Source organism: Miniopterus natalensis, chromosome 13 (assembly GCF_054644295.1).
Source record: "Miniopterus natalensis isolate mMinNat1 chromosome 13, mMinNat1.hap1, whole genome shotgun sequence".
Classification (NCBI taxonomy): Eukaryota; Metazoa; Chordata; class Mammalia; order Chiroptera; family Miniopteridae; genus Miniopterus; species Miniopterus natalensis.
Window position 1 is genome coordinate 22,246,393 of NC_142093.1, and position 19,202 is coordinate 22,265,594.

The following is a 19,202-nucleotide window of genomic DNA, read 5'->3' on the forward strand; positions in this document are numbered from 1 at the left end:
GTGGGTCTCAGTCACAGACCTGACCATCGTAAAGCAGCTGCCGTAAACCCCGCCCCAAACACTGAAACGTGGAGTGCAACACAGCTCTGCCTGGGGACCTGTCAACTGAGGGGCTGCACAACGTACCTTTTTGTGAGAATCCTCAATCACATGGTTGCCTCCAGGCTGGATGTCTAAGATAATATTGGGGGCCTGGTAGCCTGAAACGAGTTAATATATGAAACAATTAGGAAGTTTTTGGCCAACTGAGGCCCATTTCTCCTCTCTCTTTCCAAGTAATCTATTAAAATAATAGTGAAGGAAGAAGGGCCTTCCATCACCACCAACAGAGAGATGGGAGGGGGCAAGCAGAAGACACATTTCTGAAACAGGGAAAGCCGGAGGATGATCAGTGGCTAAGGAAGCTGGATGAAGAGACTGCAGGGTCACATGGAGAAAATTGTGACCACGGAGGAAGCCAACTGGCTCTGTGGAGTCTGAGAGTCTTGAGACCCGGAAGCACCAACAATAGCAGTGGTGAGAGGCTGCACTGGACACAGGGCAACTGTCTGAAAACGTGAATGTGGGTCCCTTCCACCAAGTCCTGAAGGTCTTGGCTTGTCTTGGCAAGGAAAAAGGTAAGAGCTCTTGTTTAACATAATACAAAGATCTAGAGAAAAATTAAAGCCGCTAATCCGAGCAAACTTCAGAACTTGTTTTTTTAGAGGTTCCCAAGAATGAATGAATGGCTGTATGATAGCACATCTCCAATTTATATGTGTTATTTAAATTTACTTTTTTATGTGCCCTGCCTACCTTATTTTAATACCGTCCTTTGAAAAAGGGGTGAGGCAGTTATATTCTGCCATAGTATGTGCTTTGATGAGTAGTCAATGTAGGAAAAACAATTATCTGTCCAAAATCATGGGGTGATGATTTGGTCTGTACAAAATGTATCACTCTGAGAGGTATGCTAAGGTAACAGTCCATTTAGCTGTGTCCCCTGCTTCGAGGTGGTCTCCTACCTTCACCGCTGTCCTTAGCATGCTCTGTAATGGCTTCCTTGAGTTTCTCAGTATAGCTTACAATTCCTTTCAGAGGTACACGTTCATCATTTTCATAAGCTGTGATGTGAATCGAAGGGTAATGCTGCAAGAAAATCGATGTACAAATGTATATTATTCCTTATGGCCCTTTCTGCCTTATAGATTATGAAAAATAATTACTTCCAATTTTTCCACCTACATGCTAGATGTTTTTTTTCTTATTTGATATTCTTGGGAGATCTATAATATTACAGTACTAGACTACTAGTTATCTGGAATAGCTTTTTCTTATCTAGAGAGACCATGACTTTAATGAAACAAAAATGGGATATGTGCTGAGATGGTGCTAGAAGGTGTTTGGGTATTATCTAAGGGTCTACTGAATTCTGGCCTCAGCTCAGGTGACTATACTTATGATTATCTTCTCTGTCACCTCCATATGATATAGTAACCTCATAACTGTCTTTCACTACCTGAGGCTTAATATTTTGATAGGGGCAGTAACGTTTTATGTAGTTCTTGTGTTTTTCATCAGATGAAGGATTCCCCCATTCTTCTAATTCTTCTAATGTCAGAGGAAGTGTAGTATCCATCATGGTGTTGAGAACATCCAAGAAAGGTGCCTAAAAAAAAAATCCAAAGGGACTTAAACTTTGACTAATACGTTGGTAAAACGAGTTTCAGGGAAATATACTTTATGAATTCACATGCTGACCCCAGAGAACAAAGCTCATGTAGATTCCCAGGAGCCACACTCATTGCTCAGTCCTTACCCAGTGCCTGTGATTTACAACTGGTTTTTAAGGTATTCAGACCCCTTAAGTCACATTTACATAAAACGGAAGAGTTTATATTCTGATTTCACAAATTTTGTGCCTTTTATTCATATATATACATTTTTATGTAAAAGTGATAAATGCTACCACCTCACTTCTATTAAAGAAGGAATTTCTGACACACGCCACATGAACGGACCTTGAGGACAGTATCTAAGTGAAATAAACCAGATATAAAAAGACAATAATGTATGATTCCATTTATAGGAGGTGCCTTAGTCAAATCCACAGAGACAGAAAGTAAAATGGTGGTTCCTGGGGCTAGGGAAGAGGGAACTGGAGAGTTGCTACTTAATGGGTACAGAATTTCAGTTTTGCACTATGAAGAGTTCTGGAAACTGGTTTTGCAACAGTGTGAATGTACTTAATACTATTGCATTGTACACTTAAAAATGGTGAAGAGGTACATTTTGTGAATTTACCACGATATAACCAGTGTTAATTTAACAAAATGGCAGCTGCTTTTTTCACTTAGCCCTATAGTCTTGATAACATGCTTTTCAGCTTTCTCTCATATTAACATTTCACCACGTATAGTGGGCAAACGTGATTCTTTCTGGCTGCCTAGCATCTGAACTTCTCTGCATCTAGAGTATCCCAGACCTGTGAGACAGAGCCTGCCTCTCACTGTGGAAGGCAGGTCCTTTCCCAGCTTCCCTGCAGCGCAGGAGGAGCCACATGACTTAGGTCCACCTATCAGACATAATGTGCTCCAAACTCTGAATGGGAAGCTAGTGACTCAAAGAAGTAAGGACCACAGAGAATTGATTCTGGCAAAACTGCCATGGCTTTATCGAGTTTCTAGCAACACTAGCAGTGTGAGGTGACTGGTGCCTAGCAGGGGCGGCAGTGACAGCTTCATGGGATACCTTAATGGTATACTTTGGACATGTTTCTGGCTGTGCGGCCTCTAAGACTGGTTCTACACACACCACCCTCACCCGGTCTCTTTAATAAATCCTTTTCCTGCTAAATTAGTCAGAAGTCGGTTCTGGTGCTTCTAATTAAGAACCGACTCATACACAGATGCTCTATTGTTGGACATATGGGTAGATTTCAATTCTTTATTATTATATGCAATGTGGGATAAATATCCTTTCCCCTGCATTTCTGATTTCCTTCCTAATTTCTAAAAGTCAAAGATTAGTTGCATTTTCTTACACTGCAGATAATCTGCCATTATTATCTCTGTGGATAGGTTTCTCTTCCCCTAAACTTAGTATTTCTAGTGAAAAAATAGATGCATAGTTCAGGATTACTTATTTACTTAACACAAACCCACAGTGTATACCCCATACCCTCAAAATAAAAAACATATCTGAACATAATTTACTCTGTTCATCTCAGTCATTAGATTTCCTAGATCATCTAACCAAGCAGCAGGAGAACGACAGAAGTGAAGTGAGCTGCTATCACTTCATAAGCTTGGGGACCAGGAAAAGGTTATCGAGCATTTTCAGAACAAGGTATTTCAATTGAAGTACAGAAAAACTACACATTAATGTTCTATCCCTCCCACCAACTTCAAATATGCTTACAAATAAAAATGATCAATGGGGATAGCCACTGATATCCTTCAGTGAAAATCCTTAAAAATTAATAAAGAACACTGTCAGGGAGGAGTAAGTAAAGGATTGGATTAAAGTTGAGTAAAGCTGGATTAAAATAACTTTAGAAGTTCACCCAGAGCTATGACTCTGTGTTTAAAATTTAAAAGCTCTGTTATACTCATATGCTATGGTAAAACAGATTTTTTTTCCCTTAGGGCAGTCTATGGCTTCATGCCTCCCTATTCTGTAAACAGAGACAGAGTGTACTCACCTCCAAAGTCACAGCTCTCAGGAGTTCTGGATTAGAATTACACAAGGCTCCCACAAGCACCCCTCCAGCACTGAAAGCAGTCAGGGTTGTTAGACTTGGCTGAGAAAAGCCTTGGCCATGAAGCGTCTTAATGCAAGCCTCTAAGTCAGCAAGGCCATTGAGCTTTTTAGTTAGACGGCCATCAGCGTGCCACTGGAGGCCTAACTCACCACCACCCCTGAAATTAAAGGGCAAAAAGGTTTTAGTGGGGGGGAAAAATATTAATAATATAGGTCAGGGGGTCAGCAAACTATAGCCTGTGGCCCAAATCTACCCGGACGCCTGTTTTTATATGGCCCTTAAGCTAAGAATGGTTTTCATTTTCAAAAAATCCCAACCAGGAATATGCAGCACAGACCCTTGTGGGCTGCAAAGCCTAAAATGTTTACTATTTAGTTCTTTCGAGAAAAAGTTTGCTAACCCCCGGTACAGACAATCAAAAATTGATTCAACAGATGTTTTGAGTGCCTGCTTACTATTTACCAGACATTGTGCTAAATAAAGGCCATAAAAATATAACTAAGCAAAAATCTCCTGCCCTGGAGATTATACTTTTGTGGGGAAAGAAAACAGCTACCAAGCAATGCTTAAGATGGAGATAATACCTAAGCTGAGTCTTGAAGGAAGAGTATGAGTTCCCAGAGGGCAAAGGGAAGGCACCAAGACACAGCATGTTCAAGGGAAAGAAGCTTGTCACCTGAAAGGACGCAGCAAGGCTGGCTGTGTAGGACATGTATGGCGGGAGCACAGGATGTGTGTGGGGAGTGATGGCAGATGCCATTATAGAGATAAGGGAGATCATTAGGATGTTAAATACTATACTGAGAAATTTGGATTTTTATTATGGTGATGGAGAGATAGTGAAGGATTTTAAGTACAAACAAAATATTTGTATCTTGAAAACAGCTAAAATAAAATGAAAGTTAGAATGGAAAAAAGGAGTTCAGCTCAAGAGGCTATTTTAGAAAAACCTACACTCAGCAGAATTAAATGGAAATAATATTATTAAATAAGTAAAGAGATTGGTGTGCTTCTAAAAATCTTAAATATCTGGCACAAAATCCTAAAAAACGTACCTTTTTGGATCAACTTACGTTACTTAATCAAGTTCCACCAGCCTAGGTTTAGGAATACATAAATTCAACAATACAAATGAAAAAATAAACTTCTGCTCCTGATACACTGTTACACATCTGTCACAGTGCTCTAGCATTCACACGCCAGGTTAAATGTGCCGACTCACCGAACATGGCAGTATGCTAATATCCATCCATCGTCCACCAACACCCGCCTTTCAGGCCTGAAATTCATTTTCAAATCCATGCCATAAGCTCCATATACATGTACCAGGAGAGGTTTTTTCTGCAAGTCCTCAGAATCCGTTTTGTGGAAAACAGTCATTGGCACTAATTTTCCATCCTGGAAATGAAGATTTACTATGCATGTACAGGAGAGTATTTTCAAATAGTTCTATCCCCTATATTATGTCCTACTTATTGATGTTGAGCAGAAACTTCATTTAATTAAGACAAAGAGTTATGGTCTCTAACATCCATCATGATACTTTCAGTTACTTGGCTGACCTATAATATTAACTAGAAAAAAGCAAGAAGACTCTGACTTGGATATACTTTAATCATTGCAGCTTTTGTGATAGTCAGGTGATTCTAGAGAGTTCTTCACTACCCAGTAATACTATAAGTCTTTTCTTTCAGGACAAGCCCAAGTGCCTATAACGTTAGACATACTAGCACAGCATTCTTCCTGTACCGAAGGCTACATACCAGCACCTCTCATCTTTAGATATGTACAAGTAGACAAGCTAAAGATGTTTTAACAGCTCAACTTTCTGTCCTCTATGGACATAATTCTCAAACATTAGTACCTGAAATCTCATACTCACCTATACCCACACACATCCTCTTCAAAGGCCTACTGAACTTTAAAGTGTTTAAAAGTAAGTTTTATAAATTTTAACGCCTAAGTTACTTTTAGGGCAAGTAACTATTCCCCAGTGTAGTTCACATTCATCAATCCCAATTGACTGAAACTAGGCACTCTCTGGACAGACAAAATTCAGATAATCTGAACTACTTCTGATCTTCCTTTCACAGAAAAAGGTGGGAAAGTTGGTTCTCACCCTGCCTACAGAAATGAATGAAATAGCACTAGTTTACATAAGGAAAAGAAGACCACTGAGCCACTTTCCCTATGTTTTTCATTCTCATTTGAAAGCCTCCCTTAGGGGCACCAGTAACTGAACTTTCAGTTCTCAGTATGATTCATGCTTCTAAAACGATGTAGATTACTTTCTATAAAATAACCTTGGTCTTTTCATCTCCTTGCCTCCTCCCCAACTTCAATTAAACAAGCAGAGAAATATTTGCTGGTTGAAAAGGAAGAGGTCAGGATGGTGGCAAGTCCTGCAATGGGCTGGGTCCCAGAGATCGTCAGCAGTCCCGAATGCCTGCAAAGTTACAGCAGCCCGCTCAGCAGGTGCTTCCTTCTTAAAGAGTCCCTTGGCTCTCCAAGAATTTAGCTTCCATTTGTGGTATAATAATTACAAAACTTTAACAAACTGTAAACCCAGAAATTGCACAGCACTTGACAAATAGTAAGTAGGCTTTCAGCCCCCATTTAGGGCTGATAGTGGAGATTACGACTTACCTTGCTTTTGGCTTCTAGACGTAAAACACGACTAGTCTTTGTGATTGGGTCTTCATGCCCAGTTTCCTCAAACAGTTTGCCTTCTGCAAACTTATATGTGTAATATTTTGGGGGGCGTATTGGAGAGCAAAGCTGAAAGGGACAGTTCTTTGGGTCTGAATTTGTATCCATTATGAATCCACAGGCCCAAGGAGGGAGCTAAAGAAATAAAAGTTATTTTCACTCTTTATCTAGACACTAAGTATCATTAATTAAATTTTTGGGTCCGCTTCAAACAAGATAATGTGAACATCAAATTTACTTCTATCCATTATGACATCATGCTTCATTTAAGGATTACTTTAGCACAACAAAATAGACTTCAAGTAAAAAACACAACTCTACCCTAATGACCAATAAAATAAGGAAAAATGATAAGAAAACGGTTTACCATGATTCTGAATTTACATGAAATCTCTAAAGTTTGTTTTGGGGTATAACCTTGGGCAATAAAATAATAGCAGAAGTATTAGTAAGAGCAAATCAAAAAGTAATCCAGAACCAAGTGACATCTCCAAGATCTCTGTCCTCACAGAACATGAAATCTCAGACATATTTTTAATAATTTACCCACCAGCCCGTACTCTGCTGCCTGGACGGCCACAGTGATGACAGTTATTACTCCAGGGCTACAGACTGGCTCAACAGCACTAACGCATTTACCATTTGTTTCTAACTTTAGCTCCCAGGCTAACCATTGTGCAGAACAAAACCTTTACCGCACATTCACTCTGAAAGACTGAGCTATTATGATTAAGATTCTTAACTTTAAGAAAAAAGGAAAGGAATCAAAATTTATTCTCTCAGAGCAGCAGGGTCCTGCTTCAAGCCTTCCACTAACATCCTTCTTACACCTTTTAAAGAACTCTGGCAAGCAGGCCGACTGTCTTAGAAATGGTACCGAGAGTCAGAACATTAAAAGAAAATTGCCTTTCGTTTCCTGAATAATTGCAGAAAGAGCAAATTCCTTAGAAAATCAGAGGTCTTGGCACAGCAAAGTCACTGGTGGGCACTATTCAGAAAGGATAGGTGGGGGATGTGTGCATAAAGAGCGCAGCATTTAACATGTAGAAATGACTGCCAAAGAGCTTATATTTACAGAACAAATTTCTTGTAATAATCCAAAGAACCTATTTTCCTGAAACATTAGTAAGGACATACATTTGCAATATTTCTTTACAATATTTATTCTTTGCAATATTTATTCTCCTCAGATTGAGGATTATTTTCCAGGGCAATATATTTCAACACAAGCCATAACCAGAAAGAAAACTGTAATCATGAAAGTTGGGAAATCTGGTAGCAGGAATGAAGTGAGAAAACTGAGACCTTAGTGGGAAACAAAGCAGCACTGCTACTAACTTTGTAACGAGGCCTCAGGTTGACAGAACAAGGGTCCTCAGCCCATAGAGGCACAGGCTTTCCTACTCTGTGGTGAGATTTTAAAAGTTTCCATGTGATCCATGTACTAAGCTGTTTCAGTGTTACACCAAGTGGTTCCAATAAATCAAAAAGTCTTTTTGGTGCATTTCTTAAACTACTGGACCAAGGTTAAAGTTTTAATCATAAAAAAAAATGTTCCAAGGCTGTAGACTTTTAAAAGTCTGTCCAGCTGCTGCAGAAATAAGGTATTAATGATCTCAAGAATAACTTAAGCCACGTTTCCCATTCGTATTATCCACGAATATTAAGAGCACCCAAGAATAAGTTGGCCAGGTGACATGCAGAAAGATATGCCTAGATAACTGACAGAATAGGTTCAGCTTTAGAATTTTACCAGAAAATCATAGTCATTATATAGAAAGAATGATTAAAATGTAAATGCTGAAAGAAAATTGGCACAAAGATTTTTTGTGCTTTGTATATGGCGCTGTCCATGCATATTAACCAGTGTTACACAGTTCATGAAAAGGCCCTGATCTGTGAATTCTCTTTAAGCAGCACCTGGCACAGAATGTAGTCTTTGATCCCATGTGATGACTCAGAACAGCATATGTGGCACAAGGTACTACAGGGTGGGAAGGGGTGGGAATAAAGTAGAGGATACAGAATAAATTAAAGACATGATGCTTGTTCTAATGGAAGTTAAAACCATGAAAAACAGAAATACTGACAAAAAACAGAAAAGGTCACATTTACTTAGAAGTCAAATCTTATTATAGCAAACTCATGACATTCCTAATTTTGACAGAATTTTGTAATAAATGCACTGCTAGAAATGATGTATTTTCTCCCAACTGTATTCACACAGATTGCAGTAGGTTTCCCAGTTAAAGATATCTGAATTTGGCATCAATTAGCAAGTAAGAAAACACACTTTGAATCCAGGAGATGACAGCAATAAAGATTTGCTAAAGTAAAATCGCCATTTTTGTTTTAGAACAACTATATAGTCCTCTAAGACACCAGACATTACATTTGATAATTTGATTTTATGAGGCAGTTGGAAATTTTTGGTCATTTAGGCCCTTGTAATTTCTTATTTCATACCACTGTAACAATCTCAAGACTAACCTCCCTGCCCCTTCTCTTGTTGCTTCAGTGTACCCTAACGTGGCCACCGGATAACCTCATGAAGTATAGCTCACTTCTCAATCATCCCGCTGTCCCCAAATTTCAAATTTCTCCCTCTTCATAACTTATGCACAAATTCATCACCTTGACAATCAGAAAATGTCAAATCATAGCTTCATCCCCCAGAAATTTGTTCTGCTTCAATAAAACAGAATTACTAGCAGTTTCCGGGACATTTTCTGAACTTCTCCAGCTTTGCACTTCACTGGATACTTTCTCATCCTCGAATACCATTCCCCTCCCTCCCCAGCAAAATCCTACCTGTCTTCTGGTTTATCTCAAATTCTACCTGCCCTATAAAAAGCTTTCTCGGGCCCTCTTCCTCTCCTTTGGGCCCCACAGCAGATTTTGTGTTTTTGATACCACTTATTTATTATTTTTTACTATTACACCTGATCATAGCCAAAAGGCTGAGATGCAATTATTATTTTTTACTATTAACCAGACTATAGACATTATTCAACTTCACCAATATGTTTCCACTAATATCCTTTTTCTGTCCGAGGATCCAATTTAGGATTCCACATTGCATTAGTTGTCACGTCTACTTAGTGTCCTCCAATCTGTGAGACTTCCTCAACCTTTCCTTGACTTTAAGGACGTAGAAGTAATTTTGAACAAGGGGTAATTATCTGGCAGAATGTCTTCCTGTTTGGATTTGTCTGACGTTTCGTCACGAACAAACTGTGGTTCTACATTTCTAGCAAGAATACCAGAGAGGAGTACATGTCAAAAGATATTATTACTTGTGATGTCAATCTTGATCTCTTGCCAGGTTTTTCACTGTAAAGTGGTTTTTCCTATTGTAGTTAATAAATATTTTGTGGGTGATACTAGTCCTTTTATGAAGACTGGGAAAATAATCTATCCTTAAACTTATGCCCATTGTTTTTAGCATCCATTGGTGGATCTTGCCTGCCACAACTATTGCTGTGGTATCCTAACAGTGATTTTTTTTAATCTCCTTTATTCTTGATACTTATTTAAATCTACCTTATACCTCTTTGTGTACTCGTCCAATCTCATGATAAACTGCACCTTCCTTAAGGCCAGATATTTTGTCCTGCTGTCTTTCCACTCCAGAGTGCCCAATACAGTACTTTGCACATAGAAGTTCAATAACCACCAGTGAATTTCCTGGAACTGCACTTTAATAGAAGTGAGAACACTGCAGTTAGGGAGATGTAAGTGGTCTATGCTTGCTGGTCAGCTGGCCCCACAGCACTTTCCGTATCAAGCAAAATGGAGGCCTCTCCTCTTCCCTTCAGTGTCTGATATCTTAATGCACATGTTGATGCTGCTTTAAAACTGGGCAATAAGGGTGCCATTATAAGTTCGCTTGTGGAGGCAGATTATCTTTCCTGGCAGCCACAGGCAATACCAGCGAGTCAGCCTGCCAGGGAGCTGTACTAGCATCGCAGCTGTTGTAGTAGAGACCACTGCCACCCCCTTATTGAAAGAAACCAAAGTTCACCCTTCCTGATGCCCTGGGCAAGAAAAATGGCAGAGAGTTGATAAAGATGCAACCATGTGATGGCACAAACACAGTGGGCACGACTTACTAGTCCTACTGGGGGTGTGGGGTGGAGCAGCAGGCAGTGGTTAGACACTAGCTGCCAAGCTGACCTGAGTTATTACTGTATCTAAAGCTGTAGAAACATGTGATATATAGAGAGATATACGAAAGACATACCTCCTCCATCTGATAAAGACCTAGTGTGCTAAATTCCATTTAATTTAAATTAATTCTTTTAAGAAAAAGTACATTGCTATTATTCAAAATTCGATGTTCTGGTGAAGCCAAACAGCAAGTACTTTGATTAACAGTATTGTCTCTTGATCAACATACCTTTAGAGACCGAACTGAATCATCGGCCAGGCCAATCACATTGACATAAAGTAGATTGCTGTGCTTCAGGAATAGGACACAGTGATCCTTAAACATGTCCAAGTCTACGACTTTGGTATTTCTCTTCATTGTGAAAAATAAGTCCCAATTCATGATAGCAGGTGTATCAGCCGCTGTTCTCATTAGCTGTGTGGAACAAAGTTAGAAGAGATCTCGGTAACAGAAAATGACGGCTACAAAACCCAAAATCCAAAGAAGAAACCACTGAAAACTAGACATACTATTCTTCACTGTTTTATGAAGAGCCAAAAGAACTGCATCAGGGTTGAAGTGTGACCATCACCACTGAATGCGCCCAGGATAGCCTGCTGGGCGGCCCAGTGCTTAGCTGACAGCCAACCAATGGACATTTGAGTGAGGGCACTGACAGCCAGCAGACTGTAGAAGCATCAGCGAGCCTTGCTGAGACGGACAGAACTGGCTAGCTGAGAGCAATCCAAACTGCTAACTCACAAAATCATAAATTTATACAAGTTTGTTGTTTTAAGCTACTAAGTCTGGCTTTGATAACTGATATAATCAGGATAGAATATATTTCATTTACTATCCTGTTTAGGCACAATTAAAGTATGTAGAGGTATTAATTCTAAGGGGAGAGATATGGGGTTGGTTACGCACAGGAAGGTGGCATTAATTTCTACACTTTGCCAAAAGCCTATAAAGCAAGAAATATTACTGATAGAAGTGTGACACTTCTTAATAGCCCAAGTGGAGTTAAAGAGAATACAGTATCACCTTGAATTCTGTAGGCTCGCCAACATTAGTGAGAATGTATAATTCATCATCTCTGTGTTCAACGTAGTAAAGGACCCCATGTATTCGCTTCTGGATAAGCACTGGCGGGTCCCAAGGACTTAGGCCATCTATCAACCACACTTCAGAAGTGGTCTTGTTCATGATATTTATGGTGAGGAAACGAGTGTCTTTTGTAAGATAAAGGAAAACAAAACAGCTACACAGAAAAAGAGGGAGAAAAAGGAAAATCAAACGCATGCTATTTTGTTAATGATATCTCACAGGTGGTCAGCATATATGTTAATTTATAATGCATATAGAAAATAAAAACTACTTAGTGAATTCTGCTTGCAAAAGTGAAATACTGCTACTATTTTCCTCATCCTCCCCCAAAACATTCAGAATAATATTTGTCTAATATTTTATTATGAACATTTTTTAAAAATGCAGAAAAGTTGAAAGAAATGTAAAGTGAGTATCCATATACCCACCACTGAGATTCAATAGTATTACCATTTTGCTATATGCTTATCTATGGATCATCAATCCATCTTCTTTTGAATGCATTTCAAGACAAAGTACAGACACCATCTAACTCTCAACCACATTAACAGATTATATGGCTTTTTGCTAAGAGGAGGAAATAAACTTCCTAGAGGAGATAGGTAATTAATTACAGGTTAGAAAAGGGACACAATTTACTTTGTTTTTCTTCTGTATACATGTTGGATTTCCTTTTTTCCTTTCTCCTAGTTTTTATGTCACATAATACCAATATCTCCCCCAACACTAGTTATATACTCTTTATGATCATTACTTTTAATGGTTACCTAATATTCTATCAGGTTATAGTACCATAATTCTTAAAAATTTAGGTTTTAATGTTTCATTGTAATAAAGGATATAAATAGCAACATATTTATGAAGATAGTTTCCCTCTCCCTGACCTTTACAATATTTCTTAGGATACATTCTTAAGAATGGAAATACTAAATGATTAAGAGTATTTTTATGATTCTTGATAAATATAATCAAATAATATCTTAAGAGCATTAACTCTAACACAATGGACGGCTTTAAATGTTGTTTACATGTTTACTTCTTTTAAAAGTAATTCATACTAAGAATACTGAAAAGTATAAAGAAGTGAATTATCACACATACATCAGGTTCTTGGAAAGTGCTGTCCTGCAGCTCAAGGTTCTGCATGCCAAAGTAGGCTTAAGCATATTTAATTATGGTTCATTCCCTATGGGGAAGAAAAAGCTTGCTAGAAGCCAAATACTGTCCATGAATCTTAAATATGTAAATAATTCACTTAATCTTAGAACTTAGACAGTAACAACATATGGCAAGCGAGTACCTTATTCAAGGGCATAGCTCACTGGCCAGTTTTGAAATTTTTGTTTGTTTTTTCCAATTTCAAGCTTTATTCACAAGATGGAAAATGACTCCTAATCATAAGTCATTGATATAAAAAATAAATTACTAGCTTAAACTATCATCTCCAAAAGACATCCTTTTTTTTTTTTTAAGAGACAGTGAAAGGGAGGGAAGAAGGCACATTCCCCAACAGGGCCGGGATTGAACTTGCAACCCAGTTAAGTGCCCTTGACCAGGAATTGGACTGAGACGCTTTGGTGTGCAGGCTGATACTCTACCCACTGAACCACACTGGCCAGGACTCCAAAAGACATCTTTGAACAGTGAAACATAAAACAGTGGATCATGCCCAGCGGGGGTGGCTCAGAGGTTGAGCATTGACCTATGATCCAAGATACCAAGGTTCGATTCCCAGTCAGGGCATATGCCCGGGTTGTGGGCTCGACCCCCAACAGGAAGCGTGCAGGAGGCAGCCAATCAATGACTCTCTCATCACTGGTGCTTCTCTCTCTCTCCCCCTCTTCCTTCCCCTTTTTGAAATCAATGAAAACATATTTAAAAACAAACAAAAACAGTGGATCATATAAGTAAACAGTTTTGGCAATTTCTCATTAAAACAATCATCAGAAAAAAAGCAATGACTGTATCACTGGACCAAGAATGTTAGTTCTATGGGCTGGAATAATGTAATTTCTCTCTATATAAAATTATTAATATTAACTGGGCGTTGTACAAGATTTCCTTTAAGGTCCTTGCCAGGTCTAAGATTTTATGAAATGAAGGGTTAATTTTCTTGTTTTGGGTATTGACTTCACTGCCATAGATTTATTTAGTATTAAATCCCCCCCCCCCTTTTTTTCTTGCAAAATCTGAACAGATATGGTCCAAACTATATTGTTCAATGATGTATAAAGTGACAGGACCCTTGCGTTAAGAATTGTTTCTCAGTCAAGAGATTTTGCCAGATACATTTATTATCATTTCCTTCCAAGCTTAAGCGGTAGTCCTGGAGATTACAAGGAAATAAAAGACAATTAGCTTTAAGAAAGAAATACCAAAGTACTGGGGAAAGTACAATTTAAGACCAATGGCCATCATGGCTCAAAGCAAAGCAGTTTAAAATTCAGATAATCTATATGAAATGAGTAGTGACTTCTGTGCAACTGATGCCATGGTATCTAGAGATTTACAATTGCTATGTGACAACCCTGTTAAATAAATGTTGACTCAACGCATCCCATGCATCACAGTCCAGAGAGAACGTTAGTAACCCATTATCTGCAGTCTGATGCATTTACCTTTACTCTGGGGTATGCATATACCTAGACTCCAATGCTGAATCTAAACAACTCAGAAAAAGGAATGATCCCGCTTATATGTCTGGTTCTAGCCAAAATCAGCTTTTTAAGTCAACCAAGAGCCGCACTTTAGACTACTAGAGAATCACTGTGGAGAAAGAGCTGTGCCTGTATCGCTCTAGTACCTTGGGTCTTTTTCTGTGTAGAAGCGCTCGTTACGTCTGTTGTCACCGAAGGTGGCTCGATACACGTCGTGACAGCGGAGGTTCCTCTGGAAGGTGTAGAACAGGACGTCCTCGTCCTCCTCGTCCCTCACCCACTCTGCAGGGGAAGCCGGGGTTACCCAGCCGCCCGCGTGGAGAAAGAAGGCCCGTCCCCCGTCCCTCCCCACTCTGCGGGGGAAGCCGGGGTTACACGCCGCCTGCGTGGGGAAAGGCCCGTCCCCCGTCCCTCCCCACTCTGCGGGGGAAGCCGGGGTTACCCAGCCACCCTCGTGGAGAAAGGCCCGTGCCCTCTGATTCTGAGCACCACAGGGGAGAGGTGTACATCTACCCCTGCAAGTCTACGTCTAACAGAGGCCCGACTGTGTGCAGCCTGTAACATATGAGCTTGAGAGCCTCCTAGGGGATAAAACACTGCACCACATCCATTCTGTTTTCCAGTAGTCCTCAGTCTCAGGGCACTAAAGTTTCTAAATAGGAGACGAATGTTCAATAGTTAGGGAAGACTTTGATGAAGTTTTCAGGAGATGAATTATGTTTAAATCTAAAACCTCTAGCTTTAAGTCTGAGGAAATAGTAGGGCATCTTCTCTCATGCCTAAACGTTTTCTGCCTGCCTTGGAGCCACAGGATATCTGGGACTACCAAATGCACTGATGCTGGTGTTGTCCCTGGACGTTTTCACACAATTACACCATTACTGCCACCTGGCTGACAGTTACTGTAAGGCAGCACTGCACAGTATGCATCTTGATTTTAAGAGGTTAAAATATCCAAATTGATGTCTTAGGGTCAGTTAGATAGGGTATAATTCCAATCCCCTGCAAAAGCATTTAGTTATTAAACAATGGGGAAATCTGTCAGAAAATGACAAAGGAGGGTAAAGTACAGACACACGCTTTACTCAATGATCAAAGATCAAATTTAGAGTTGGCTCTACTAGTAAAAATACCCCCACTTCTACTGATGAATAAGTTTGTTCAACATGTTCCAAAGTTTCTCTTGGTAGTGACCGTGGGCAATCTGCTGTTGGGTATGTAATTCAAGAAGGGGCAGTCTCCCGAGTAAGGGACACACAGCAAGGTGTAGAGTCCACAGGGGTCAACGGATCAGGCACTCGCCTCATTCACTCACACGGGCAAGGAAAATGTTTCAAAAGTGTGAACAATTCCCTGCTGTTCCTTTGTCAACACAGGAGACTGTCTTGGTTGGTGGCTTACCGAAACTGGACACATTGGGGAAAGAAGCTTCCATTACAGGCTGATCAGTGAGCTTCACAATTATGCAGGTAGACGCTTCAGAATCTTCAGTTCTTATCTTGGCAGCCACATATTTTTCATCAGGAGCAACTCTGATACAGTCAATGAAGGGCTGGTCTAATTTAAGTTCCTCCAAATTGAACAAAACTTCGTAATTGTCACTGTCTGCTGCATAAAGAAAGGGATGAAAGAGGTAAGGCCGCAGAGGTACTTAAATATTTTAAACTGTGTGTCAGTGTTTCACATCAGCACTCACTCCCCTGCTCAGCTGGGTAGCTCAGCTAGCTGAGCACTGTCCTACGTACCAAAAAGGTTGTGGGTTCAATTCCCAGTTGGGGCTCGTACGGGAGGCAACTGATTGATGTTTCTCTCTCTCTCAAATCAGTAAAAATATCCTCAGGTGAGGATTAAAAATAAAAAAAATAAATCAGCATTCCTCTTCTGTAAGAAGCTATATTCTCGCTTCCTACAGCATTAATGGCAGCTTGATGTACATAGAAACTGGCACTGGTTACTTAATATTATCCTGTGCTAGTCAGTATTACATTATGCATTAACTTACGTCATATTATTCGATACCTTTATAGTCTAGTATTTATAGACCATATAGAACCTAGAAAGAAAAAGTAAAGGGCATTGAATAACTGCACCTAGTATAGTGCCTGGGATACAGCAGATGCTCAAAAAATGCTGGGTACTACCTCCACTCTTCCTGTCACAGCTTTTGAGTGTGGCTGTAAACTATATCTTAAACAAACCCAGATACTAAAAGCTAGTCATTTAACAAAAATTCAGAAATAATCTAAAAAAATATTTTCTATACCTTGTGATTTTTTTTTTTGGTTAATCCTCACCCAATGAGTGAAGATATTTCTCTACTGCTTTTCCAGAGAGAGTAGAGGGGAGGTAGGGAGAGAGAAATATTGATGTGAGAGAGATACAGCAACTGGTTGCCCCCCGCACGCGTCCCGACTGGGAGCAGGGAGTGAACCCGAGACCCTTCGGTGCTTAGGCCGATGCTCTGAACCACACCAGCCAGGGCTATACCTTTGAGAATTTAATATAAAATTTCCTATGAAAAATGTGAAATCTGAAAAATCAGAGTATGTTAAAAGGAAAAACTGTGGTATACCTTCTTCATCTTTTGAACGAACCAAGCAGCAACCTTCTTGATAGTAAACAAAACCACCATGTTTAACCTGACAATGAAAAGAAATGGTTTATTTAATAAAACGTAATGAATAATTTAATGATGTAAACAAGATTTAACTTAACTGTTTAATGGTCTGCCTAGTCAAGATGAAGAAATGAGATCTTTCATAAAAGCAGACCTGTTGAAGTTTATGAATGAACCCTTCAAAAATATAAAATGGATCACTTTTTACACAAAGCATCTTATCCTCTGTGGGGTGACAGATATAGACAATCTGAAGTCGAGAGAATGAATAGTACTCTTGTCTAATACCTATATATTAAATACAATTGATTGTGGTAACCATAAAATAGTCAAATAAACATTTGACTTTCATGATACTACACTAATGTGAATTTTTCATTTAAAGAAAGTGTAGATAAAGCAATCAAATACTTTTCTAATAACAAAGAAATATGACTTAGTTTCATTTGAACTTATCCTTGGAATTATTTTTAAAAATTTGAAACAGAATTCATTGTTTCCAGAACCTAGAATTAGCAAAATACACTCGAAAATTCATCTTGATTTCGATAATTTATTTTAAGGATCACACTATTCTTATTCTTTGTTCTTTAAGTTTTAAAGTATGTTTTTAAGGCCAAAAGCAGTCTAATTTATGTGGGATTATGTCTATAAATCACAAGCTATTTCATCCTGACTGGTAGTATCAGAGTTAAACTCATAAATATCCTACCTCTGCATTGATGATTTCGTATTCTTCTTGTGGCTGTGTTTCTAATTTTGTTCTCACTTTTTCAAATGCATCCATGTTTTCTGGAAGGGATTTTTCGTTTTCTTGTTTATTAGGCAGAAAATCCTGGAAAAAGTTTTATTGGTATGATCATAATATTTCAAACTAGGGAAAGATAAAGAATTATCTTTTAAAAGATCATTCTCATTTCCTTTTTATGCAAGTACTACAATGTTGGTCTATACCTATGAAATAGTGTGCATTTCACAGATCTTAAATGTTGTTTCTCAAGCTCAATAACTAATCTTCTTTTTTTCATTTAGAAATGTAAACAAAGAAAATGATCTGGATAATTGACAGCCAAACTATTAATTTAAATAGATAGATCCTTAAGATGCAGAATCACCAAGAAGCACTGGACAATGTTCAGAAATGCTATGGGAAAGGTTTATAGAAAATTAAGCAGTAAAGGAAATCCTATGAATGTTTACATATTTAATGATCAGGGTGAGAGGTGCAAGAGAAAAAAAAAAAAAAAGTCTACTGAGTTTTATAAAGTACTAAAATGTCTCCTAAAAGGAGGGAATTGTCGATGGGAGAGGAAGGCATTTTTATTAATAAATGTTCACTCTTTATTCACAGCAAGAGTTATGGTAAGAAATTTGTCCTGCTTTGTATCTTCATTAGCCATAATTTTCTTCTATTGTGGGGATATGGAGTTCCCCAAATAGAACTGTTTATCAGATCAAAAGGTTAATTAGTCCTTTATAAAACAGAGCTTCTCTACGAGTTTAAGAAAAAAAATAAAGGTATTCCCCATATAAAAGGAAGAACAAGGAAAAATAGTGGAAAATTAACGAACATGAATAGAGATACAGATGAGAGCTAAATAAGCACTCTATTTTATTGGGAGTATCTAATAAGCTAAGCTTTAGCTGACCTCTGGTTAGCACATAAATACCATATAAAGTATCAAAATTTATATAAGGTAAAACCTCAGTTGTCAGATAAAAAAGGGTTCAATAATTTAACACCAACAGGTTTGCCTTGTTTAAGCAAAATAATTTTAGCCAAGATTTTCGATGTCAACTTTCTGCCAAAGATAACAACTGTACAGTGATTTGTGCCAGAGGGGCACTAAGCCTTTGGTAAGGACCTCCAACAGCTGGTAAATATTTGTTACATAAGTGTGTCCATGGTACTTGACCAACACTGTAGAAAATGTAGACTATAAATACAGTTTATATCACAAAGCCTTTATAATCTAAAGTTAAACATATAACTAAAATAGAAAAATTATCAAAACAAATTAAATGGAAAAACAATCATTTTCACAAAGTTTCTCCCTTAGAATTCTTGAGATGCTTTATTGTTTGGATTAGATTCAGAGTAGCAACAATGGTTGTTATGGTCGTCTAGATCATTCAGTGTCTACTTTGATCATAATATGCTTCAGTAATTATTTGAAGTCCAAATACTAGAGGCTTGTGTTTATTTTTCATTTATATTTT

At 38.5% G+C, this 19,202-nt stretch overlaps 1 protein-coding gene across 4 annotated transcripts in view; it reads right to left on the reverse strand.

Moving 5' to 3' along the window:
• The window catches only part of PREPL (prolyl endopeptidase like), a 31,768-nt gene that overhangs the window by 2,695 nt on the left and 9,871 nt on the right, over positions 1-19,202 (reverse strand). For 2 of the 4 annotated variants that reach the window (XM_016204096.2, XM_016204098.2), the window contains 12 exons: positions 17,695-17,817; positions 16,938-17,004; positions 15,767-15,973; positions 14,512-14,647; positions 11,646-11,862; positions 10,851-11,036; positions 6,389-6,586; positions 4,965-5,140; positions 3,683-3,899; positions 1,499-1,648; positions 1,005-1,128; positions 127-200 (listed from right to left, as the gene is read on the reverse strand). In XM_016204096.2, the coding sequence (XP_016059582.2) occupies positions 127-200; positions 1,005-1,128; positions 1,499-1,648; positions 3,683-3,899; positions 4,965-5,140; positions 6,389-6,586; positions 10,851-11,036; positions 11,646-11,862; positions 14,512-14,647; positions 15,767-15,973; positions 16,938-17,004; positions 17,695-17,817 (1,875 nt within the window). The other 2 variants (XM_016204097.2, XM_016204099.2) reach the window with 2 other exon arrangements.